The 25,753-nt window shown below is 47.9% G+C and overlaps 2 protein-coding genes and 1 long non-coding RNA gene across 3 annotated transcripts in view; 1 reads left to right on the top strand and 2 right to left on the bottom strand.

The window, feature by feature from the left end:
* Window positions 1–917: 917 nt before the first annotated feature.
* Window positions 918–14,287, bottom strand: HEATR9 (HEAT repeat containing 9). Its single transcript, XM_022552590.3, is given in 16 exon segments — window positions 918–1,028; window positions 1,590–1,964; window positions 2,196–2,282; window positions 2,724–2,775; window positions 3,251–3,324; window positions 4,363–4,482; window positions 4,571–4,663; window positions 5,055–5,237; window positions 8,978–9,108; window positions 9,496–9,553; window positions 10,241–10,297; window positions 10,492–10,548; window positions 10,775–10,901; window positions 11,165–11,346; window positions 12,939–12,988; window positions 14,124–14,287. Coding segments are annotated over 16 exon segments (1,830 nt in total). The 5' UTR covers window positions 14,212–14,287; the 3' UTR covers window positions 918–932.
* The window catches only part of LOC111163678 (uncharacterized), a 42,865-nt gene continuing 28,338 nt past the window's right edge, over window positions 11,227–25,753 (top strand). The window contains exon 1 of the long non-coding RNA XR_016388982.1: window positions 11,227–25,572. This is a non-coding gene — a long non-coding RNA (uncharacterized LOC111163678). The remainder of the gene's footprint in view (window positions 25,573–25,753) is intronic.
* Window positions 16,784–22,898, bottom strand: CCL5 (C-C motif chemokine ligand 5). Its single transcript, XM_022552589.2, has 3 exons — window positions 22,703–22,898; window positions 21,214–21,325; window positions 16,784–17,267 (listed from the first exon to the last, which is right to left on the bottom strand). Exons 1-3 carry the CDS (start codon window positions 22,776–22,778, stop codon window positions 17,180–17,182), a joined length of 276 nt encoding a protein of 91 aa, XP_022408297.1. The 5' UTR covers window positions 22,779–22,898; the 3' UTR covers window positions 16,784–17,179.

Genomic DNA, 25,753 nt, shown 5'->3' with positions numbered 1-25,753 from the left:
AGTTCCCCGACTAGGGATTGAACCCACGTCCCCTGCATTAGAAGGTGGGTTCTTTACCACTGGACCACCAGGGAAGTCCCCTTGGTGCTGCCTTAAATCTTCTGGTGAGGATTGGTGAAATTAGTATTGAGGTCCTACTGAGCAGAGACTGGTATCTGGCTGAGTAATGAGACATCCCCTGGAGAGACCCATAAGTATGGAAGAGGAGGGGTTGGAAATCTGTGGGCAGGACTTTGCAGGAGTTGAGAGCCTGAATTATGTAGTTAATAAGGCCTTGTTTGTATCCACAGGCTATCAAGGCCCAGGGAAATTTGGGTTAGGTTGCTCACCAGTGCAAACCTACAGAGTGGGCAAAAGAAAATAATCATTTTTCCATCTTTGGTCTTTGTGCCACACTATTAGAGGCAGTGTTGCTTATACCCCAGAATAGTGAAACTACTCTTTTGGTTTTTACTTACAACTCTGTGAAGCAAAACATGAATTTGGAAGTGGTAGGGCAGGTGGGCAGATAAATCTCATTGACATATACCATGCTGGATTCAGAATAACTGGACTACTCTAGGACCTGGAATGTGGGGAAGTAGAAGAGAACATTTATGTCACTTTGGGCTTTCCTACTCGATGGGAAGAACTTGACCTCTCATTAGACCACTCAGTAAGACTGAGGAAGTAAAAGGACTTTTTAAATCTCTGGTGGTCACGGGCTCACATGGCAACACTGAAGAGAGGAAAGGAGAGAAAAGAAGCCCACATTTGAGTGCCTACTATGGAATGCCAGGCACCATTAGGCTTTATATTATTGTTTAATCTTCATAGGAGCCCTCAGAAGTAGTATGCATTAATCTGTTCATATTGTAGGTGAGGAAACAGAAAGGTTCAATAACTTGTCCAAAGTCAAAGATAAAGTGAGTAATGGACCCTAGGATTTGATTTCAGATTTGTCTGACTCTGAAGTCTGGGCTTTTCCTTTCTGACGGAGGATGTAGCTTTTTGGGATTGGTGTGATTGGTCCTATTGGCAAAGGGAAACTGAAGCCTTCAGTAAAAATAAGGGAGAATCTAAGGCAGTCTTAGAGAGTAAATAGAGTCTGTCAAAGGGAATGACCCTGAGGTAGGTAGAAAGCAGGTGTAAGAGAAGAGACAGAAGAGAGGATGGTTGGTCTTGATTAAGCCTAATTTATCTCTTGACCACTGATAGGAAAGGGGGGGGGCAAGTTAGTAAGAGGAAATGGTCCAATAGCCAAGCTTTCCAGGATATTCTCCCATTTTCCCCTCAGCAGCCACCTCTGGGCAGAGGCTCAGCTTTAGCTTTGTCATCAAATTCTGGGCATAGACAAGGACGTGATTTAGGAAGGCAGGCTGGCTGTCTAGAGCAGCCTTGTCTCATGGAAAGGGCATATGGCTGAGTAGGGGAGTGACCAGCCAGGAGTGAGGTGACCTATGTTTCAGTGCAGCCCATGAGGAAGGGAACAGTAGTGGTAGGTGGAGTGATGCTCATTTATTCATAGAAGATAAGTATAGATTATTTTCTCAGGGGAGCCTGAGAAGCATCCTTAAAGAGAGAGTGGGAACTCAGCCAAAAGAACTGACCTAATTGGAGGTCTCAGCAAGGATCCGGAGCTGTTTCCTGATCCCTCGTGTCCAGGACCCTGTGGCCTGTGACTTGTGTTTTTGTGGTTTAGAGAAACAGGATGGAAAGGCAGAGGTACCAGACCCTTTCTGGGCATTTAACTTCTTCTGTTGGTCTGACGTGGCACTGGACTTTGTAAGAAACAAGGGGTTCAGCTGTGCAAGTTGAAAGTCTTGGATATTTAACTCTTCTGGTTTCTCAGGCTCTTTCTGGAACCTCGTGAACTCTACGTTCATGCTGTTCTTAGGCACTTCATATACAAAGAGAACCTTGTTCTTCAGCTTGTTTTGGATCCAGGGATCAATCGAGGCCAAAAGAATTAATGTTTCTTGTAGCTGCATTGAAACAAAGGCCCTGTGGCTGGCTCACTTCAGGCCAATGCTGCGAGGGGAGGGGGAGCTCTGTCTACAGGCCCTTCTGATCCCAGGGAATGAGGTCAAGGGGACAGTGTCTACGGGCGTATTCCCCTCTCCTCCCCTCTGACAAAGAGCACGTGGCGTGAGGTTAGGTGGGAGAGGCTTGGAGGAAGGGTTGAGAAGAGGAAGAGGTGGGCGGGGATGCCTTACGCTCTTTTTCACAGACGGGCTCTTTTCCACATCCAGCATGTCTAGGACCAAGTGGAACACTTGTGGGCTGCGGATCCCCAGGACACCCTGGCAGAGGCAGGATGAGGGCGCCTAAATAGCCGGCCCCAGGAAGATGCCCTGTCTACACTCTTCCATTCTAGTGCCCTTGTGACGACCCTGTGCCTGGAGAGGAGAGATGGCTTCCCAGCAGAGGTAGCACTTTCCTTGCCTTTTGGGGCCACTTCATTGGGTTCCAGTACAATTTTTTCACCAGAAGAGTCAAGATAGTTTCTACATGTAATATCTAAGCAATGCCCCTCACACCCTTCTCCTGTCCCTTATCCCACCCACCTCCAATCCTGAAGAAAATCTTTTCCTGAACTCCTGATAGGGCTGGAATTCTAAAATAAAAAAACAAGCAAACAACCTCCCCAAACTTTACAGCCCTTTTTTCCCTTCAGTAACTGCTGGACTGCCTGCTACCCCTGCCATCAAAACATCTGGTTAGAGTAGCGGAGCTGGCCTTACCAAAGAGATGACTGCTTCCTGGCGTGCAGTGGCATTTGAGCTCGTCAGTTGCCTGGAGAAGGGAGTGAGTGTGTTGTGGTCCAGTAAAGGGGAGGGGAGGAAGGCTGGCTGCTTCTTACAGTCCAGAGTGAGTCAGGCATAAAGCTGATGTGTGATGTTAATTTTATTAACTTCCCCTTCTTATTTCTTGGGTGAGGAAAGGGGCTGGGAGGGGAAAGGTAGGTACTACAGTTTTCCAGGGGGCACTAAATGACGATCAGGACTCACATCTGTCCAGAACATTACCTTTTACAAGTCCCTTTCATGTCCTCATCTTAATCGGAGCTTTATAGTAACCCTGAGTGGTAGGTATTATCAGCCCCTTTTTACAGATGAAGAAAAGCCCAGAGGTCAAAGAGTGACTTGGCCAGGGGCACAGGCAAGTGCGAGCTGAGAATGGACCGTAGGTTCTCAGCTCTCTCTGACCCTCTGTCCCCTTCTCACAGCCTAGGATTTGGCCCTGGCAGTTCCCAGCCCAAGCCACTCACGCCTCCACCAAGTTCATCATTGTGGGCTTCATCTTGAGCTCTTCCACAGTTTCAGCAACAGCCTGCCTCATAGCCTGAAGAGGGATTAAGGTGAGACAAGGATTCAGGGGTGTACCCTTAAAGTGCTTCTCAAACCTTATTGAATGTTTACTTTGTGCTACATATATGATCTTTGCCTCGAGGAGCTCATGCTCTGGTGGGGAAAGCAGACAAGTGGAACAGTCAGTCACACTCCTGAACTAAGTGTAGGGGCAATAGGAGGGTCTCCTAGCTCAGTCTGGGTACCAGGAAGACTTCCTGGAGGAAGTGATGCCTCAGCTGAAACCTGATCATGGAACATGAGTTAACCAGGTAGAGGGCTGGGGGCAGATTTTCCGGGCAAGAGAGAGAGCATGTACAGAAGCCTGGAGGCAAGAGAGAGCACAGAGAGGTTAGGGAGCAGGAAACAGTTCAGTTTAGCTAGGTGACCAAATGGACTCTTCAGAGTGGGGCACTCTGAGTAATTACACTGGGACCACAGGTATAAATCAGGACGGGGTGTGGCTCTGAGCGGGAGTGTAGTGGGGCTAGACAGGTAGGCAGGACTTGGGTGGTGAAGGGCAGTGTAAGCCCTTCTGAGGGCTTGGGGAGCGATTGAGAAGTTCTATGCAGAGGTGCAATCTGATTCACAGTTTAGAAAAATGTCTTCAGCAGTTCTGTGGCTGGTTTTGTAGCAAGCTATAACAAAGATAAAAGCAAGGGAGCACAGAGGAAGGCAGGGTGATTCTGTTGTTGGTGATCTGGGAAAGCTTCCCATAGGAGGTGTTGTTTGGACTGGCTTGAAAGGGACAATCGTATTTTAATAGGCAGAAGGAGAAATGAGTTACTTACCAGTGGGACTGAAAGCATGCGGCAGTTTTCCACCTTGCAGAGGAGGGAGAGGTGACTCAGGGCCTTTTAAGCTGAGAGAACGGCCCGCATGAAGGCAAGGTGGCTTGAAAACAGGGGCTGCATTAGGGTCAATGTGATGCTTTGGGGGGCAGCGTGGTGAGAACCAAGCCAGGGGGGTCTTTAGAGAAAGGTAGAGAGACAGTTTTGAGCTGCCTGGACTTGGGAGTTTTGGTCTCACTTACGAAGAAGGGTTCATTATATGTCTTCCTCCTGAGCAGGTCAAACGTGAGTCCTTCCAGGCCCTGTGCCTGGATCTGTTCCAGCCCAATGGTCTTGAGCATCTGGCTGGCTTCAAAACGGTGCTGAGGGCAGGGGTGGGGAAGACATGAAGGATAGACTCCCTGTCCTAGTCCTGGAGAAGGCAGGGTACTAGGCAGCCCTAGAGCTTACCTCAAGGACACTGGAATAGCACAGCTGGTCTAGGATGGTCCTGATGACCGTGGCTGAGTGCACACCCATTACCTTGACCAGCATACTGAGTGCCTGTGGAGGTGGGCAGGGCGGGCTGGGGTATAACAGGCCCAGAGGCATCTGGATGGCCAAACGGGCTCGAGGGCTAGAACTTGTAGGGAAGAGGTGGGGTCCTTTCTCCTCCCTCTTGGCCTCGTGAGTGAGAGCATAAGTTCATGTGCACACACGTGTACATACGTGCATGAACACCCATACACATCGAATGTACACAGACGTGTACATTTAGCGTCCATACGACCCTGTACTCATATGTATATACATACTGACAAAACACACAGAGACCCTGTGGTGCTCCTTGCGGGAGCTTCTTTTCTCTGGGATGAGGATGACAGGGTCCAGACCCCACCAGTCAGCACCGGTTCCCCAGTGCTCCCCAGGGAGCTCGTCCTCCTGCCCCTCACACCTGCATCTGCTGGATCTTCGGCCCTTGGTGCAGGCACTGCAGCAAGTACTCTCGGGCTGTGCTGCTACAGGGCCTCAGGAACCCCAAGCACAGGGCCGCCTCCACTGCTGCCTTGTTCCCTGACTTCTTTATCAGCATCCGCAGCACAGGCACCAGCTTCTCTCCATCCTCGACCTGAGTCCTCTGAGAGGGAGATGAGGGACACGGGTGGTGGGACTATGTCTTCGGCCAGGCTTTGTCAGGAAGGCAATTCATTACTGCTTCCAGACCATCCTCCCTCCTCCTTAAGGTGAATCTCACGTCATGAGATTATTTTACCCACTTCCCTTATTTTTGCTGTCATCTACTTGCCCCTAGGCTGCATCCTTTCATTTCTCTATGACTTTTCTTGTGGATGGATCAATGTTACTCTCTAACACTTCTGCCATCTTAATTCCTGGCATTTGAAAAAATATACATGTCACTGATCCAACGCCTCTCCTCCAATAACCTTGTCCTCTACTCTGTGTCAGCCACTAATTCCCACATAGAGACTTTATCATTACCCATTACTGCAACTTCTCTATGACCCCTCCCCCCCATCTTTCTGGTTCTCCTCTGATGTCAACAACTGTTGGACTCCACAAAGACTAACAATTCACTGATCACCTTTTCACTGCTCCTCACTTTCTTCCCTCTACCCAGCTTCAGTTCCACGGTCCTGCCCACTCAACTCCTTTACCCCCTCTTGCTTCATTGTACTCAACTCTCCACCAACGCTGCGCCTGCACTTCCTGGCGGGGAACAAAGTTATGATGACTAATCTCACTTGAAGTGTATGAACACAAACCTTGTGTAGACCCTTAATGCTGCCTAGTGATTAGACTGCTTTTCCCCGGGCAATTCTCTTTCCCACCCTTCTAATTCATTCTCTTTCCTCTGGAATCTCTACTACTTCTTCCTCTATTCTCTTAAGTTGATGACCTTGCTTCCTACTTTACTGAGCAAATAAAAGCAACTAGAAAAGAAGTTCCAGAGACACTTACCACCACTTCTATCCAACTTTCAACACCTGCACCCATATGTTCTTCCTTTCCACGTGTTACAATGGACCATGACCATCTATCTAAAGTCAGTCTCTCTACTCATGTGTTCGAGCTCATCCCTTCTCATCTGCTCAAGAACATTGCTGCACAATTCTTCCCACCCTCTTCAAAATGGTCATTTTCCTAACGACTGGATCATTACACCTCAGCATTGAAACATGCTGTTATTTTTCCTTTTTCTAGTATTTACCCCTGCTGCTGACTACAACTCTTTTCAGCAAAACTTGGAAAGTTGTCCATGCTTGCCAACTCTAACTTCTTTCCTCCCATCCTCTCTTAAACCCACCCTATTCAGGCCTTCACTCCCACCTTCCCACCAGAATGGTTCTTTTTAAAAAATATTTATTTATTTGGCTGCACTGGGTCTTAGTTGTGGCATGCGGGATCTTCACTGTGGCATGTGGAATCTTTTTAGTTGCGGTGTGTGGGATCTTAGTTGCGGCATGTGGGATCTTTAGTTGTGGCATGTGGAATCTTCAGTTGCAGCATGCAGGATCTTCAGTTGCAGCACGCAGGATCTTGAGTTACAGCATGTGGGATCTAGTTCCCTGACGAGGGATTGAACCCGGGCCCCCTGCATTGGGAGTGTGGAGTCTTAGCCACTGGACCACCAGAGAAGTCCCCACAATGGTTCTTGTTAAGATAATCAATGATTCCCACATTGTTAAATCCATTGGATCGATTCTCAGTCCTTGTATTATTTGATATGGTTGATTTATCTCCTTTCCTTGATATATGTTCTTCACTTGATTTTCAGAATGCTGCACTCTTGTCTGTCTTCCTACCTATTGGCCACTTCTCAGTATTTACTGATTCTTCCTCTTGTCTCTGACCGCTTAACATTGGGGTGCCCCAAGGCTTGATTCTTGGTTCTTAGTGATCTCATCTAGGTGAATGACATTAAATGCTAGTTATATGCTGACAACTCATAGATTTCTTCCTCTAGCTGTATATCTAACTGTTTACTTGCTGTCTCCTTTGGAGGTCCGGTAGACATCTGAAACATAACTTGTCCAAAATTGGGCTTTTGATATTATAGTACCTCCAAGCCTGTTCCACCTGCAGCTTTCTCCATGTTAGTTGGTAACAACTCCATCCTTTCAGTTTCGAGGCCAAAAACCTTGACCTCATCCTTGTTTCCTCACTGTCTTTTTTTAATTTTAATTTTTAAAATTTTTGGCTGTGTTGGGTCATTGTTGCTGCACGCGGGCTTTCTCTAGTTGAGGTGAGCAGGGGCTACTCTTCGTTGTGGTGTGCAGGCTTCTTATTGTCGTGGCTTCTCTTGTTGTGGAGCACGGGCTCTAGGTGCATGGGCTTCAGTAGCTGTGGCACGCGGCCTTCAGTAGTTGTGGCTCGCAGGCTGTAGAGCGCAGGCTCAGTAGTTGTGGTGCACGGACTTAGTTGCTCCACGGCACGTGGGATCTTCCTGGACCAGGGCTTGAACCCATGTCCCCTGCATTGGCAGGCGGATTCTCAACCACTGCGCCACCAGGGAAGTGCCCCTCACTGTCTTTTATAACTCACATTTAACCTGTCAGAGTTTTGCTTTAAAAATGTATCCAGAATTGAATAACTTCTTACCAACCACACTGCAACCACCATGGTCCAAGCCACCATCGTGTCTTACCAGGATTGCTTCAGCAGCCCCTAACTGGTCTCTCTGCTCCCACTTTTGCCCCCCACCCCTGCCCATCTTTTTTCAGCATAGCAGTAAGAGTGAACCTTTTGAAACATAAGTTAGATTATGTTACTGCTTTGCTCAAATACCTATTCCACTCAGAGTAAAAGCTCAAGTACTTAAAAGTCATCCAGAAGCCCACATACGATCTAGTCTCCTTTAACATCTTTGACCCAGCTTCATTTCCTCCTGGTTTCTCTGTTCCCACTCCACTTCCTTCACATGGCCTCCTTGCTGTTCCTTGACCATGCCAAGCGTGCTCCTGCCTCAGGGCCTTTGCCTGGATTTGTCCTTCTGCCAGGATGCCTTCTCTCAGATATCTGCAAGGCTTACCCCTCGCCTTCTTGTCTGTGCTCAGATGACAACTTCCAAATGAGGCCTTCCTTGTCCTCCATGTTTAAAAGTGCAACTCATCCCATCTCCACTCAGCATTCCTGATCACTCTCACCTTGCTACGTAATTTTTCCATTGCACTTGTCACCTCTAACATACTATATAGTTAAATTTCTTGGTTATTACATGTCCCCCCCCCCAACTAGAATGTAAGCTCCACGGAAGCCGGGATCTCTGCCTGTTTGGTTTGCTGACATATCCCAAGGGCTTAGGATGGTGTCTCACACATGACAGCTGTTTAATATATGTTTGTTGAGTAAATGGATGAGTGATGAATTCTGTTTCATGTGGAGCAGCGATGGGGTCAAAGTAAGAGGACCCTAAGGGGGAAAAGTCTTGAGTAGTGTCAGCAGACTCTCTTGGTCCCAGTACCCTTTTGGCAGAGGTTTTCCTTTAATAGGTTATTTTAAGGATGATAATAATGATGATGAGTTATCACTTAAAGAGTACAGGCATTGAGCTAGGTGCTTTACATATATTATCTCATTTAATCTTCTCAACAATGCTATAAGATAACTACTCTATCCATTTTAGAGACGGACAAATGACACCTCTGAAAGCTGGCTTTTCAGAGGTTGTATGACCAGTTAAGTGGCTATGCCAATGCTCTGTCCAGGGAACCTATTCCACAGGGGACTCCACAAGGACAATGTCCTCCACCATCAAAGCTAGGAGCTACGTTACCTTCTCCCTGGCTTAACCCCCTGCCAACACTATCAATTACCTTGTCTTACCTCGCCCCAGTGACTGACTCTCCTCCCAATCACCTGGTCTTTGGGGACAGCAGCCCAGGAGTTCAGAGCCACCCGTAGCGCTGTCAGAGTATCCATCCTTTGCCCCTCATTTTGCCCCTTCAGCTGCTTGATGAGAGCTTGGATCACATGCTTATTCAGGCAACCTGGACGGGGAGGACCTCAGGTCAGGGCAGAGCCTCAGGGCTGCTCCTCTCTGCCAGAATCCATTTGACCCCTGTGCCTTCAAGACAGAAGCTCCAAGTACTAGGTCACAGGGTTGCCCGTCCCCTCAAGACACTAGAGCAGCTGGCTGAGCATGACAGCTGTTCCCAGAGCCCGTTCTCTCCCTCCCTCCAATCGCTTCTCGCTTTTCACCCCACCTTCCTCTCTCTGCCCAACAGTACATCAGACAATCCCCAGACCCTGCCAATGGCTAGGTTGCAGTGAGTGTACAGTCCACTCCCTTCTGTCCTTCCCCAAAGGGCAGTGTGGCTGCACTGCTTCCTTCCTCACCTCCCCCCTCTCCCCACCCAGGGAGAGGACATACTCACCCAGGATGGCCAGGGTTTGACAGGCCTCATACTTCACTTTCTCTGGGCCAGTTTGGGCCTGATTTAAGAGGCGGTGGGTAGGAACATGCCATAAGGTGGTGGAATGTCAGAGCTTTCAGGATCATCTCAGCTTAACTTTTCATTTTACAAATGAGGAAACCGAGGCCTAGAGAGTGACCTGTTTATGCTCAAACACAGGGTACAGGCAGGATGGTACGATGGAAGGAACACGACTTGGGAGTAAGACTTTTGTTCACATCCCTTTCTGGTATCTGGTAGCCACATGGCCTTGGGCAAGTCACTTGGCCTCTCAGAGCTTTCATTTTCTCGTTAGAAAAATGCAGCAACTACTACCTATTCCTAATATTGGAAGATTTAAATGAGATTCTGTGTAAGAACACAGAACCCCCCATTATAAATTGGCATATAGGCACAGGCATTGACTCAGTTAAGGTAGAGAATGAACTCAGTCCCAGTTTTCTCCTAGCTTTTTAGTTGCTCATCTTACCTGTTAGACAAAGGGGATCTTCAGATTCCCCCTTCCCCATCCTTCTAGATCAAGCTGCCCTTTAAAGAAGCCAAGGGCATGAGATGGGGACATGCCACACAAGGCAGCTCTCTCCTCCCTGGATCTGACCCGTAGTCCTTGAGCCTGGCGAGCCTTGTCAGTGCCCATGTGCCAATGCTCTACACACCTCAGGCTCTGTTTCCTCCTCTCCTGATCTCTGTGCAGCCCCAGACTCACCACCTGCCATAGTGCTTCCATGATAAACTTGTCTCTGACGCCCAGGCACCCCAGAGCCTGCAGGAACAGGGTTAGAGGAAAGGGAAGAGACCTTGGACACCACCACCGGGAATTTCCATCCTCTGGACACAGCTGGAGTTTATTCTTGGAACATCACTCTACCCTTGCCCTCCACCTCAAGCATCTTTCTACTCCTCAGCTCAGCCAACTCCTACCTGTAACCATGCCCCTCCACCCTTGCCACTTCTCACCTGTGCTGCATAGAGCTGCTCATCCTCTCTGGGAGATTTCAGGCTTTCAGTGAGTTCCTGCCCATCAAAGGGAGCCAGTGGAAGGGAAGAAAGGGATAAATAGAGTACTACAACTGTACTTTCAAACTGGAAGGAGCTCATCCAATCCAATCCCCTTTCCTCCTCTCCCTCCATCTTGCAGGCAGCAGGCAGGGACTGAGGGCAGAAGGATGGTGTGAGCCCCAGGTAAGGGCACCCACAGAAAGAAAGTCTCCCCATTCTCCCCCGAGCCGTGGTCCCTGACCTTTAATCTTTGCCACTTCAGCGGGTCCCCAGTAGGGTCTAAGGGCTTGGATTCCATCTGAGGTTTTATAATCAGCTTGCTCATTGGGAGATGGAGTTTTGGGATGAGGGTACCCTCTTTGAGGTACCTGTGTGAGAAATTGCACAGGTAGCCCTTGTCCCCTTGTTCCCTCCCTCCTTACTTCACAAACTCTTCTCTGCCTCTGGTCCTCAGCCCAGCTCAGAGGTGAGACCAGAGGAAGGAAGATGAGCCTCCTTCTACCCCAGGGTCTCCTCTGGGATCTGGAGGCTGACTTGCACCACGCCCAGCCCCACTCCAACGCTTTCTTCTCTTTCCTTCCTTTCCTAGAAGATGTGGAGGGCGTGGAGAACAGGAAGGGGCCCAACACACCTAGGGTGATCTCTCATTTTCCACAGTATCTTCTGGGCCTCCCGTTCCTTTTGCTGATTATACAGGGTGTGCCAGTGCGTGTAGATCTCAGGCTGCTTGGAATAGCAGTAAGGTACGGAGTTTGGCTTGCTTGGGTGCTGCCTCCAGCACTCCGGACTTGGGGGAAACTCTTCCTTTGGCATCTGGGGGGTGTGAGTGGCAGAGCAGTCACAGGGGGCATTCCTCAGCCAGGAAAAGGGGCAGGGTGAGAAGGGACTAGACAAGGGAAACAGCCCTTCAGCCTTGTCATCTGAGCTGAAGTCACAGCCACCTCCTAACCCACTGTGTGACTCGGGCAAGTTACTTCACCCCACCAAGATCTCAGTCTTCTCATCTGCAAATTGGAGCTAATACTCCTTGTTCTGTACCCCTCCCAGGGTGGTTGTGAAGAACAAATGACATAAAGGTGGTGAAGCCGTTGCTGATCTGCAAATGGATCTGAGTACAGTTGGCCCTCTGTATCCGCAGGTTCCACATCCACAGATTCAGCCAACCACAGATTGAAAGTATTTGGAAAATAAAAATTCCAGGAAGTTCCAAAAAACAAAACTTGAATTTGCCACGTACCCAGCAACTCTTTACATACCATTTACATTGTATTAGGTATTATAAGTAATCTAGGGAGGATGTGTGTAGGTTACATGCAGATACCACACCACGTTATACAAGAGACTTGAATATCCATGGATTTTGGTATCCTCAGGAGTCCTGGAACCAATCCCCTGCTGATACCGAGGGACAACCGTACACAGTTTGGTTAGTTGAGCATCTCAGAGTACTTTGAAAAAGCTTTGGGCAAGGAGATGAAAAGGCAGGGGGCGAGGGAGATGTGGAGTAAAGGGGGGGGGCGGAAATTCAGGCTACAGCTCCTTCATTCAGGCATTCAACAGATACTTAGTGAGCACTTACCATGTGCCAAGCACTAGGTGCTGGGGATACAGTTATCAGCCCTGCCCTCACGGAACTTAATAGTTTGGTTGGAAAAGCAGGATTTCTTCAAATAATCTATCTCTTACACAATTGTGAAACTGTAGCTCTGGTTGCAGTGGAGGGTTTTGGATGGGTCAGGGGCTTTCTCGGAAGGTTTGGCTAGGATTCATTCCTGTCTCTTCTCAAGCCTTCCTGTCTCTACAACAGATCTCTGAGCAACAAGGAAGAGGGGCTTCAGCCAGTGGTTCCCAGTGTGGTGACTGAGAAGATCATCATAAGAGTTCTCGGGTGATTGTCGTGACTTCAGAAAATGGGGCATTGACTCAGTCTGAGTAGGGTTGTCAGATTTAGTAAAAACCAAGCAAATAAAAAACGGGATGTCCTGTTGAATTTTGATTCCAGGTAATGAAGGCAATATTTAGGACATATTCATACTAAAAATTATTCATTGTTTAGGTGAAATTTAGATTTAATCAGGCATCCCATTTTATCTGGCAACTCTAATGAGGAAGATCCCTGTGTTAATAAAAATGACTCATTATTAAGCCCTGCCTGCATAGCCTAAGCCTTACAGATATTGTCTCATAGCAACTTGATAAAGGGAGATGGGAAGGGGTTGGCTTGTGACAGAGGGTACTCCTGAGGCTCAGGGAGGGAAAGTGACTTGTCCAAGGTCACACATAGTTAGTAGCAGCCCCAGGGGTGAGTGTCAGGGTTCTATGAACTAGCCTTAATGGGAAAGGATAGTCTGCTGCCCCTCCTACTTCAACAAAGCTCCCAGGGTGGCAGAAGTTAGGGGTCTTACCTGGTGGCAGGACAAGGGCAGGAGAACAGGAGCTGTGGCTCTTCTGAGTTCTATGGTACAAATGGGATGACAATGACAAGGGTGGATTGAAGAGTCATCCTTCCAGTCTTTCATTTATTTAGCATTAGCATTTAATGAACGCTGTATCAGGCACTGGGAGGTAAATAAGGCATAATTCCTGTTGTTCAGGGACTCATACTTTCCTGGTATCTTGGTCTGTGGAACAGTAAGATTGCCATAGCCTGAGAGCTTCTCAGAAATGCAGAGCCCCAGGCTCCACCCCAGACCTACTGAGTCAGGATCTTCATTTGAGCAGGATTCCTATGCACGTTGAAATTGGAGAAACACTGGTCTAGCAGAGTGGTTCTCAACCCTGGCTGGGTATTAGAATTATTTGAGGGAATTTTTAACATGCCTGAGTCCTACATCAGACTAATTGAATCAGATTCTCTGAGGAAGGGGCCCAGGCATTTTAGAAAGCTCCCCTGAGGATTCTAATGTGCAGCTAATGGTGAAAACCACTGGTCTCATTCAGTGGTTCTCAAACTTGAGTGTGCATTAGAAAGAACTGGAGAGCTTGTTAAAACACAGATTTCCTTATCCCCAGATGAAGATTCATCCCCAGAGTGTTGATTCAGTAAATCTGGGGTGTGGTCTGAGAATTTGCTTTTCTAACAAGATACTGATGCTGCTGGTCCTGGGAACATACTTTGGGAACCACTGGTCTAGCTGGTGAGACAGAACTGTTTACTGGTGATTAATAGAGGGAAACAAATGTGAAGATGGATAAAGGCACACGTGGTCCAGATGAGGTTGTCCCTAACCTGGCTGGGAGGAGCAGGGAGGGTTTCCCAGAGGAGATTATACACAAGTCGAGTCTTCAGAGCAAGTAGGAGGTAGCCAGACAGATGAGGGGGAAGAGCAGTGGGCACGAGGAATACCTGCAAACCTTGGAGTCGTAAGCATGGGGTGCAGATGAGGGGGCAGAAGCTGGGGAGACACAAAGACATCCCATCTTAGAGGGTGCTGGAGACTTACCTTGAGGGCTGTGGGGAGCCTTGAAAGTATCCAAGGGTCTGCCCTGCCTCTTCCCACGGATCTGCTGACATCACCCAGACCCCTGCCTGGGAGCCTTCCTTTTCAGGTCCCTATCCCTGACTCCACTCCTGTCCATTTCAGCCTCACCTTTGGTCCTTTCTGGATATTCCAGCCATGGGCACTTGAACATTGACCTGTTGATGTCAGAGATGTCGACTGATTTTTCGTAGGCCATCCTCTTCTCCTGGGGGAACCAGAGAGCACCTGGGTTGGGGAGGGGACTACAGGGACTACTCCCTTGTGGGAGCAGGGTCACAGCTCAGGGAGACCTGTCCTCTGTGGCACAAGAGGGACTAGTGAGGTGTCTGGGCTTCTGGAGGTGGAAGCCTCCAAGTGCTGGGCAACCAGATCGCCTAGGTAAATAGAACACTCCGGTTCCATTCTGGAGTCCCAGACATGGCATCTACTTGCCTGTGGATTGAGCTAGTCCCTTTCTCTCTGGGAGCTTCACTTACCTCATCTGAAAAGTGGGAAAGCCATGCTTGTCTGGCTAGGTAGAGGGGCAGTGGTGAGGCATAAATTCAAAAAGAAAGTCGAAGCGTTTAGTGAACTTCAAGCTCACGTAGCCCATGTTAGGAGCAGGGATTGTCCTTAGGATTAGTCATCAGGAAAATGGCAAAAAATGGGAAAGCCCTATTCATACACGTGCCTCCCTCCTTGGCAGCAAGAGATGGAACTCTTTTTTTTCCTTTTGATCACTGAGCACATTTATTTTATTTCATTTTAGAAAAAAAAAATCTGAGTTTTAAAAAATATGTGGGGATTTCTTTGGCGATCCAGTGGTTAAGACTCAGCACTTCCACTGCAGGGGGGCCTGGGTTCAATCCCTGGTTGGGGAGCTAAGATCTCACATGCCGCCCACATGCTGTGAGGCACTGCCAAAACTAAAAAAAATAAAAATAAAAGGAACTCTGGAATTATTAAAACAAAATATATAAGAACAGCAATAATAAAAAAGTGCAAATGTGGATAGTCACATATATTGACACTGAAAAGTAGAAATGCCATCCCTTTACAGATTTTATCTCAGAGTCTATCAGCTCTACATCAGCTTCCATTGCCACCAACAGCTGACTGTTGTAGAGTCCTCGTGCTCGCTGAGCCACTGCTTCTGTCCAAGGTTTCGTGTCATGTGTACTACACAGAATTCCTTTCATTGCTTGCAGTGATTGCTACACTGCAACCTCGACATCTAGCATAGTGCCTGGCGCACAGCAGGCAGCTTGCTGTAGTGAGAAAACACAGGCCACCAAGTCCTCCGACTGGACCATCGCTTGCAATAAACTGACGTGCTGCACTGAGAAAGACAGCGTCACCATGTGGTTTTCCTGCCGAGAATGTTCATCCTGAATCTAAGTATGAGGAAACAATAGGCAAACCCACCTTAGGAAATATTCTACAGAAATCCCATCTGAACTCCTGAAGAAAATATCAATATATCTTAAGGACAAAGAAAGTCTGTTAAAGGACACTAAAAAGACCTGACAGCTAAATTCAATATGTGCCTGTAATTGGAGCCTGGATTTTAAAAAATAGCTCTAGAGGACATAATTGGGACAATTGTGGGGATTTGATCATGGACTCTATGTTAGAAAATAATATCGTGTCAGTGTTAAATGCTACTCATTCTGTGGCTACGCAGAATGTCCTTGTTATTAGGAGATACACACTAAAACTGTTGGGGGGAAGTGATATCACATCTGCAACTTTCATTTCAGAAAAGAATGTACATACCAGCCATCTGTATAATATACGTGTGTTTGTATATACACACACATATATGCACGTAGATAAAGCAAATGTGGTTAAATGTTAATATTTGAATCTAGATGAAGGGTATATGGGTGTATTCTTGCAAATTTCACTAGGTTTGAAATTTTGCAGATTAAAGATGGAAAAAAAAAAGCAGCAGCTTTGGCATTGGACTTTGGACCTGGTGCGTCTAAATGTTAATTGTACCACCTTCCACCCCACCTCCCCTGTTTTTTTGGTTTGTTTGTTTTTTGTTTTTGTTTTGCTTTGGGGCTTTGGGCAAGTTATTTCCATCTCTTGCCAAGGGCTTTCCCCCACTGTAAACAGGGTTAATAATACTCCCCGCCCCAGAGGGTCATGAAGATGAAGGGTGGTGGATGTAGGGAGCTGGCAATGCCTGGCACAGAGTGATAGCGCGGTCAACGCTGGCTCTGATTATGTGGATATATTTGCCAAGACAGGTTCACGGGAAGGAACACATCGATGGGAAAGTTGGAATACTCCCACCTGAAAAGTGCTGGTGCCGTGGTAGAAAACAACAAAATCCCTCCTTCTCTTTATTTGAAAGAACCGAGGTGTTTTGGGAGTGCCATGAAATCCCGTTCCAGGGGCACGAGTGGTATGTCAAAGAAACCCACTGCCGGTAAGGGGTAGGGTGGGCTAGGGTGGAAGCCAGCAGAGTAGGCAGAAGGGCCGACCATGGTCTGAGGAAGCAGGGAGGTATGTGGTGGGAAGTGAGAGAAACTCTCGGGGCCTCGGGGCTGGGAGGTAGTGACTGTTGTCTCCCTTCAGAGTGGATGAGCCACTGGTCCCTTTACCTGCTCTGTCCTGCCCAGGCCCCTTTTCAGAGAGCCTGTGCCCCCGGGGCCTGCTCACTGCATAGGGCCACAACCCCCAAATCCAGGATGGACACCAGATGTGACCAGCCCTGGATCCAATGCTTAATGCTCACGAGGAAGGGGGGTTCCCGACGGGAAGTCAAACCAGGAGGCTGCTTTGTAATTGCTTTGAGAATTTTAATGAAACTCTGATTTCTTACATTTGCCAGTCAGCCCTTCCCAGTGAGGGGCTGAGGTGGGCGCTTTGGTCATGGGGCATGACCGTAGGAGCCCAGTCTCCCTCCCTCCTTCTCCTCCAGAGGTGCTGACGTCCTTCCTGACTGCAGAGCGGTGGCCGGGCGAGGGCTCTGAAGCTCGGCGCCTAGAGGCCTCCTGTGCACAAGGCAGAGCCCCAGGAGCCCTGGGGGGCTTTTACAGCAGCTGCTGCGGGTGGTGGGACCTGTGCCCTCCAAGGAGCGGGTGGGAGGAGGGCACGGGGGAACCTCCCAAGCTGTTTAGGACAAGAGCAAGAAGCAAGGTTTGCACAAGTTCAGGTTCAAGGCGTCCTTTATCCTAGCTCAACTCTAAAGCGTTGATGTACTCCTTCACCCATTTCTTCTCTGGGTTGGCGCACACCTGGCGATTCTTTCTGGTGATAAAGCTGTGGGAGAGAAGAGGGTGAGACCTGGTCAGTGCTGGGAGCGCCAGTTTTGGAGATGAGGTGGATTGAGGCAGGGGGGAAATGATACTGGGTGGGTTAGTTTTGGAGCTCCATACGATTGTGTTGGTGGCGTTCAAGGAAAGAACATTTTCTCTTCTGTTGGGTCAAAGGGCTCCAAGCCAGAAGCAGTCCTGTGTGCATTTTAACCCCCCGCCCCCCAAGCCGCAAAAACACATGCAGCCTGGAGATCTAAGGGGATACGGGGCCCTAGGAGCCCAGGCTTGAGCTGGTCAACCACTTCTCAGCACTTCCTGTTTCAGACCCTGTGCTGGGTGCTGAAGATGCAGAGAAAAAGAGGTGTCTTCCAGGAACTGAGTCATGGCTGAGTAAGTGGGAGATGAGGTGGTGAAACAAATGTGTGATCTGGCCTTAGATAACACAGTGCTTGGCACACATAGACACTCGACAGAGGAACCCATCTGTGTGTGCCTGGGTGAACAGAAGAAGGACATGAACTTGAGTCTTGATTTCACCACTTACTAGTTAGATCACCTTGGGCAAATCACTTAGGGCCTCTGAGTCTATACGTTTACCTCTAAAATGTGGACAGAAATAATTCCTAGTTAGCACAATTGTTGTGAAGCTCAGATGAGATAGTATATATAAATTAGTTTTGAAAAATACCATGCATGTGTTGTTATTGGGGTGCTGCGGGACCTCTGCCTTAGGGTGGATCAGAGCAACATGAGCCCAAAGGTCCCGGTACTGGACACCATGGCTCGGAGAGGTTGAGGACCCTGCGATACTGGCAGATGTCAAAGCACTTCTACCAATTAACCGGCCAGAATGTGGAGGCCGGTGAGGGTGGGAGGCCTTATCTCTACAGGTGTTGATGGTGTAAGTTGGAAGGCTCACAGGCCGGGGATCATGGGCTACGTCCAGCTGCCTGCCTTAACTGTTTGCTGGGAGACTGGTTCTCTCTGAGGGACACCCTGGGCCTGGCCAGCAGTGCTACCCATTAACGTGTTACTGTGGAGCTAGCCCTGCCTATGTGGACCGTTCTCATTTTGGCTTCTCCTTCAGGATGCTTTCCTGCACCTTTTTGAGATGTTTCCAGACAAAGTGAAGGCTTAGGTTATCTGATGAGAATGAGGATTTCTTGGCCCCTTTTCGTGCTCTATCATGGAGAGCGTTTTTTCTCAGGGAAGCTGCTTCCCCTTCTCTGAGCCTCACTCCGAGCTACCTGACCACCTCTCTTTCTCCCCTGCCTGGCGTGCAGAGAAGAGAAAGGGAGCAGAAGGGGTGTACTGGGCTCTGGTGCCTCCTAGTATTTGTCTTCTTGTTTGGGGTGGTGAGGGAGCTTCCGATGCAGACCCTGCCCTCGGCAAGCCAGGTGTCATACAGGAGATCCTGCAGACTCACTGTCCTCCTTCCTCAGCCCCCTTGGCCTGAGGCCAGGAAGTCGAAAGGCCAGGAAACCGACATCTGGGGGGAGGGTTGCCCAGGCTTCCTGCTGCTGCTCCCTGCTGAATGTGATACTGGCTAGCAGCCCCTGTTGCCAAGCCTTCTCTCCCTGCCCACTCTGTGGGGAGCCTCTGCTGGCCTGACTTCCCTCCACCTTCACCTGCCCCTTGAGAGCAGGTGTGCTCAACGTGGCTGCCCTTCTCTCCTGTGCGCTTCCTCAAGTCTCTGGCCCTGGGTCTGGCACACCGTAGGTGCTTAATGGATATTTATTGAATGAGTTAGTGACTGAATGTTTTGCATTCACTCCTCAAGTTTCACTTGTCACTTCTCTGTATATAATAATACATTTAGAGGGGGAGAAGGATGATGATGTAAGTTAACAACTTATCAGGCACCTAACTGTGTGCCAGGAAATATTCTAATTTTATCTTTCTTTTTATTATCCTCACTTTGACCCAGTGAGGGAAATACCTCTATTTTACTGCACTTTGCCGATGAAGAAATTGAGGCTCAGAGAGGTTAAGTGACGGGCCCAAGCTCATGCAGCTACTAACTGGCAGAGCTGGGATTTTAATCAAGACAGACTAGCCGGAACAGCCAAGACTGCTGTATTCCTGCCACTGTGACATCGGGAGACCCCTTCCTCCTATTAAAAAATGTCACATCTCCGGCCCCAGCACCCTTTCCTCGGCTACAAACTCTTCATCGTACATTCCCTGCTGGACTTTCCATAGAGTTGTTGTGCTGGCACCTTGGTCCTTTCCTTTTTAAACAGCTCTTCCTCAGGACTTCAGGGGGCTCCACCTTCACCCTTCTCCAGGTCTGGGTTGAAACCTCAGCATCACACTCAACCCCTCTCTCTTCCTTGCTACCGACCTCACAGCCCCTGCCAGGGCTTGCTGATTCCACCTCAGAAGCTTCCTCACCCCGTCTCTCCTTCGCTTCAGGTCCTGTTCAGCCTCAGTACCACTCATGTGGACAACAGCAGCCTCTCCACTGGACCTCTCTTGTCTAGACTTTCCCCGTTCCAGCTCATTTCACACTTTTGCTTCATTGTGCTGACACTCAAGGCCCTCAGTGCTTTCCTATACGGAGACTCTACAAAAACCAGAGGAGAGTCTTGGCGACATCCCCTCTGCCTCATACACCCTGTCCCTCAGTACAATCCCAAGTCAAACAGCACTTTTTGCAGCAAACTTCGCCTAAATCCCTTCTCTTAGCTAAGCCCTGAATCGCGGTGTGTTCCCTCTTTCCTTTTGTAACATTCTTATGCAGGGTGCCCTGGTCATTGCTACATCTGGCTTAGACTGTGAGCCCCAGAAGGGCCGGGATGGTGGTTTACTCCACTCTGCCTGCCCATAATGGGTGCTCAAAGAAGGATTTTTTTTCCTTTTGAAAAATACTTGTTTTCAGAGATAAAATTATTAGTGCTACATTTCTTTTGGCTGTGCCACATGACATGTAGGATCTTAGTTCCCCGACCAGGGATGGAACCCGCACTCAGAGTCTTAACCACTGGACCGCTAGGGAAGTCCCAGTAGTGCTAAATATTATTGCTATACTTCGAAAGATTCATCAGGACCAAAGGCCAAATCTGAATACCTGTAACTTTGCCAGTGTCACAGAAATTTTTGGATTAAAAAACTTCATCGTTATATGGAAAATTTCATGACTGCCCCATTTTCATTCTTTAAGTCTCTGTCATCTTAAACTTCTTAAGCCACTATCACTAATGACCTTGCTAGAGTAGAAAGAGGAGGCTCCAGAAACAGGCTCCATCCCTCCCTCACTTACTGTACAACCTTGGGCAAGTTACCAAACCTCTCTGGGTCTCACTTTCATTATCTGAAACGTGGAGAAAATTATGCATACCTGTCCGGGATGTTATGATAAAATGTAGAGATAATGCATGTAAGACATTTGACACAGTAGGCACTTCCTAGGTAGCAAGGATTATTATTTTTCTAAATATGGTAGCTTACGTATTTAAAGGAGAATCTCATTTCATTATTTCTTCATCAATCAATAACTTATTTTTTTTTAACACGCTTGACTGCAACTAGGGCCTTGACCTCTGACCTCTCCTCTTTAGCTCCTTTTGAAGTTGCAGGTGGATTTGATTGGGTGTCGGATATGAGGGACTGCGGGGTTCTTAACTGGAAAGAGATGACTGAGTCGATCTTCTCCACCCAGGGGTATGGCAGACCAGGTTCAAGAAACAGTCACATCCGTAAAGATCAGAGACCTAACCTAGCCCATCAGAGTGGGGAGGATCCTTCAGGAACACCTTGTCTAGCCTTTTTCCACAATAGCGGGGGGATCTGAAGCTAGAGAGGGCGGAACCATGGTTATTTGAGCAGCCGGAGGATGGGTGGGAGTGGATGGGGCACCATCTCTGAGGGCTCATGGCGGGGGGACTGGCTCTGGGGCAAAAGGTGTCCCTCCCTCACCCCCTGGAGGGTTCCACAGGGCTGAGACTCACACGACTGCTGCCATGGAGCACTTGCTGCTGGTGTAGAAATATTCCCGGAGGTGGGCGCGGGGCAGCGGGCGGGAGAGGTAGGCAAAGCAGCAGGGTGTGGTGTCCGAGGCATCTGGGAGAGGGAAGAAAGAAGACTCCTGGATTCATTGCCAATGCACACTGGGTATTGTGCTGGGTGCTTTATATGAATTATCTTTTTAAAAGTTTTTTGTTTTTAAAATATTTATTTATTTATTTGGCTGCGCCGGGTCTTAGTTGCAGCACGTGGGATCTTCGTTGCCTCATGCGAAATCTTAGTTGCGACCAGGGATCAAACCCGGGCCCCCGGCATTGGGAGCGTGGAGTCTTAGCCACCAGACCATCAGGGAAGTCCCTATATGATTTATCTTGAACAGACTATTATCCTCCTTTGGCTGAAACTGAGGCTCAGAGAGGTAAAGTCACTTGGCCATGGACACACAGTGCCAGAGTGGGGATTCCCTCACCTAATCCTTGAGCCTTCCCTCTGTACCACGACCCCATCCATGCCTTTGGCTCTGATGGCATCCTGCATTTCCTCCGGGCTTGTCTTAGGTCTTCTGCCCTTATTCTTGCTCTCCTAGGATCCTCAATGGGTTCAGAACTTGGTTTCTTTGAGACCTAGTGTGGGTTGCGGGGAGGCTTCCAAAACTCAGACTTCATGACTGAGCCAGGACCCCTAAGAGAGGCCTGAAGATGCATATTTTATCCTGGGACCCTCTGGCTGAGGCATACTGAGAAGGGCTCTGAACAGAGAAGGAGGACTTTTTGTTGGTCAGTTAGTTCAGGATGGCCCCGGGAAGTGTCAGTTGCCATTTTCCAGCAGAGTAGTAGTGTTTCAGAGCCAAACAGAGCTGGGTTTGAACACTGCTTTCCTTACTTCCTAGTTGCGTGAACTTGGACAAGTTACTTAACCTCTCCGGGGTTCTATAAGTCGAGGACAGCTACTCAAAGAGTAGATGTGAGCATTAAATAAGATGATATTTGCAAAGCAATCAGCACAATGCTTGACCCAGAGTGGGCATTTAATTAGATTTTGTTATCCTTTATCAAGTCCCACTTTTTTCCATCTGTGAAATGGAGGGAATATGACTGTCCCAGGAGAGTTTTACTTAAGTGCTTAGAAGCTTCTTAGGAGCCCTGCTGCTGCTAGACATGAGTTAGTCATGTTTGGAGGTCAGCTCGAGCTGCCCCTGCCTGCTAGTATCCCCAGCATCAGTCCACACTCAGCGAGCACCTGTAGGGCTTGGGGTGTAGACCTTGATGACACATACAAGTTGTTCAGAGGGTCCCTGCCATGAAGTGGCTTTGAGATCTATCAGGGACAACTGGACATCTGGGTAAAGCAGTACAGGGGAATGTAAGTCATAGGGTTCAGATGGTATAAATGCTACAGTTGAAAAGAGGGCGAGATCTGGGCCAGTCTAAGGGTTGGACCCCGGGGGGTGTGGTGGTCAGGACCTGGACTTACATGGGGAGGCAGATGCAGGAGCGCAGAGGGCAGCCATGGCGAGGATGACAGCGAGGGCGGCGGCGCAGACCTTCATGGTAGCTGTGAGCAGAGGCTGTGGGAGATCCACCTGCTGTCTCAGGATCCTCTGCAGGGATTCTCTGCAGCTCAGGCTGGCCCTTTATAGGGAGCCCGGCCAGTAGAGGGGGCGCCCTCACTAGGGGAGTTTCCAAAAGAGCAGCCACACACTGGCTGATATCATAAGTGAAATTGCACAAAACAGAAAAGAAAACTGAAATAGCCTCCGGAAATTTGAGTCTCTCTCTCTCCCTCGCTCCTCTCTTCACTGCCCTCTAGTCCAGAGTGAGCTCATCACTTCCCTCTTTGCCCTTGAGAAGAACCAGCACAAGCAGCGGTGGTGGAAAAATCTCTTCCTCTGCTGGCATCCTCAGCTTCGTGTGCCAGGGCAGGGGTCCTCCCAGAGGTCAGGAAGCTGCTTCCCTGGGGACAGGAGGAAGGGCAGTACGACGAGATCAGAGCCCAGGTGCCCTGGCTCTTGCTGCAGTGCTCGGTCCGCTAAGTACTGCTCACCATGAAAAGGTTCATGGTTGGGACATCCTTGAAACTGAATGAAGTGGTGGTCTGGATTAGAGCCGAGGTCCTTCCTCCATTCCAAAGAATTGGATACAGTCAATCTTCATCAATTCCTATTTGGATAATTCAGAATTAGTGACAGTTTGGCCTGGGTTGGGCTGAAGTTGACTTCTGAATTATCTAAAAGTGTCTATTGACAGTAACAAAGGCAAACGCATCTTAAAAAGCGTAATTAAAAGAAAAACGTAATCTTACACCAAGGATGTTTTTTGCTAGCTATCGTCACATATGTAACTTGGTGGCTGAGGGTGACTGAATCACCCAGAATGGGGAGAACTTGTCTCATTTCTTCCACCCGAAGACTTTGACGCAGGATGGTTATTATTCTCCCTTTATAGAAGTGGAAACTGTGCCTCAGAAGAGGTCATTAAGGTCCTCGAGGTCACACAGCAATAAGTGGGATTTGAACCCAAGTATTTTTTTTTTCAGATTGACTTAAAAAAAGAAATTGAACCATAGTTGACTTACAAATTGTGTTAGTTTTAGGTATACAGCAAAGTGATTCAGATATATATATATGTATAGATACATATATATCTATATATATACATATTCTTTTTCAGATTCTTTTCCATTGTAGGTTATTACAAGCTACTGAATATAGTTCCCTGTGCTATACAGTAGTTCCTTGTTGTTTATCTGTTTCATATGTAGTAGTGCGTATCTGTTAATCCCAAACTCCTAATTTATCCCCCCCTCTGCCCTTTCCCTTTGGTAACCATAAATTTGTTTCCTATGTCTGTCAGTCTGTTTCTGTTTTGTCAATAAAGTTCATTTGTATCATTTTTTAGATTCCACATATAACTGATACCATATAGTATTTATCTTTCTCTTAGTATGATAATCTGTGATGTCTGACTTACTTCACTTAGTATGATAATCTTTAGGTCCATCCATATTGCTGCAAAATGACAATATTTCATTCTTTTTTATGTCTGAGTAATATTCCATTGCATATATACCACATCTTTATCCATTCATCTGTCGATGGACACTTAGGTTACTTCCATGTCTTGGCTATTGTAAATAGTGCTGTTATGAACAACAGGGTGCGTGTATCTTTTCAAATTAGAGTTTTTGTCTTTTCTGGATACGTGCCCAGGAGTGAGATTGCTGGATCGTATGGTAACTATTTTCAGGTTTTTAAGGAACTTCCACACTGTTCTCCCTACTGACTGTACCAGTTTATGAACCCAAGTGCTTCTGATGACCAGGCTCAAGCTCTTTCCACTGACCCACATCATTCAGGCAGTTAAGCTGCTCTTCATCCTCTCTAGGTGCCAGGTGCTGTTCTCAACTTGTCATAAGAATCCTCTCATTCCCTCCTGACTCGTTAAACAATTACCAATAGAAGCACAGTTTTGGAAACCATGGCCCATCTCATTTAAAGAAATAAATTGTAAGCACTTAAGAAACATCCAGCCATCTACACAAAAATGATCTGCCTGTTTGAATTGTTCCCTTCATGTAATCCTCTTAGTCAGCAAACATGTGGGAGGCTGTGCTGCCTAGTGGTTAAGAGCAGGGGCTTTGGTGTTTCATTTACAAGCCAGGTGGCCTCCTACAAGTTACTTCATCTCTGTGGTCTCAGTTTCCTCATCTATAAATCAGCGATAATAACAGTGGCCCCTCCCACAGCTGTTGAGACAATTAAGTTGCCATAAATGTGCTCACGCTTGGAAAGCTCTTAAGTACAATGCCTGACACTGTTAAGTACTTAATAACGTTAGCTATTATTATCGTGTTATTATTGAGTAAGAAAATGGCAGTCCCTTTAAGGATATTCTATACTGTAGGTTTTTCGGCAATCTAGACAGCCCCACCCACCCACCCCGGATCCCAGTTGATGTGGATTCGTGAACCCTATTACGAAGACTGTTTTTAAGCAGGTGGGTCAGTTGAGGCTTAGAGAGGTTAAATGACTTGCTTAAGGTCACATTTCCTAAAGTGATAAGAATTCAACATGGAACCCAAGTCTGTCTTGGTTCCTAGCTTCCTACCACACTGCATTGTATCTAGAGAAATCCCGAAACGTTTGCTAAGGCTGTTTTTCCCTGTGAGCTCTATTTCTGTTGCCTTTCCTTGATCTCAGTTTCCTTCTTTAAGGAAGAAAGGAAAGTACTTTTCTGGATACCAAATACGCTGAGTTGGGACACGAGCTGAGGACAGAGCTGAGGGAACCACAGGCGACCAACCTCATCCCCATCTTTAAATCCCAGTGAACGATTCTGCTGTGTGTAAGTGTGTGTGCATGTCTGTGTATAAATGGTAGTGGGAATAGGGAGTGGGTAGGATGGCAGGGTTGCTAAGCAGGAATAGGCAGTGGGTACATCAGGAGTATTTTTCTTCCCTTTTGGTGGTTCCAGGGGATTATGGGTGTGCAGAGGAGAGAGAAGAACCTGACTGTAATTCCATTTC

The sequence above is a fragment of the Delphinapterus leucas genome, chromosome 19 (assembly GCF_059928025.1).
Source record: "Delphinapterus leucas isolate spDelLeu-1000000601 "Yukka" chromosome 19, BTC_Dleu_Yukka2, whole genome shotgun sequence".
In the NCBI taxonomy this organism is placed as follows: Eukaryota; Metazoa; Chordata; class Mammalia; order Artiodactyla; family Monodontidae; genus Delphinapterus; species Delphinapterus leucas.
Note: the sequence above shows the minus strand (reverse complement) of the source record. Positions and strands in the feature narration are given on the sequence as shown.

Bases quoted from the DNA above. Each gene is read 5' to 3' on its own strand.
- CCL5 (XM_022552589.2), bottom strand. From the start codon at position 22,778: ATGAAGGTCTGCGCCGCCGCCCTCGCTGTCATCCTCGCCATGGCTGCC. The intron at 21,326-22,702 runs GTAAGTCCAGGT...TCCCTCTCCCAG, and splicing joins TCCTGCATCTGCCTCCCCAT to ATGCCTCGGACACCACACCC. The intron at 17,268-21,213 runs GTGAGTCTCAGC...TCTCTCCCACAG, and splicing joins TGCTCCATGGCAGCAGTCGT to CTTTATCACCAGAAAGAATC.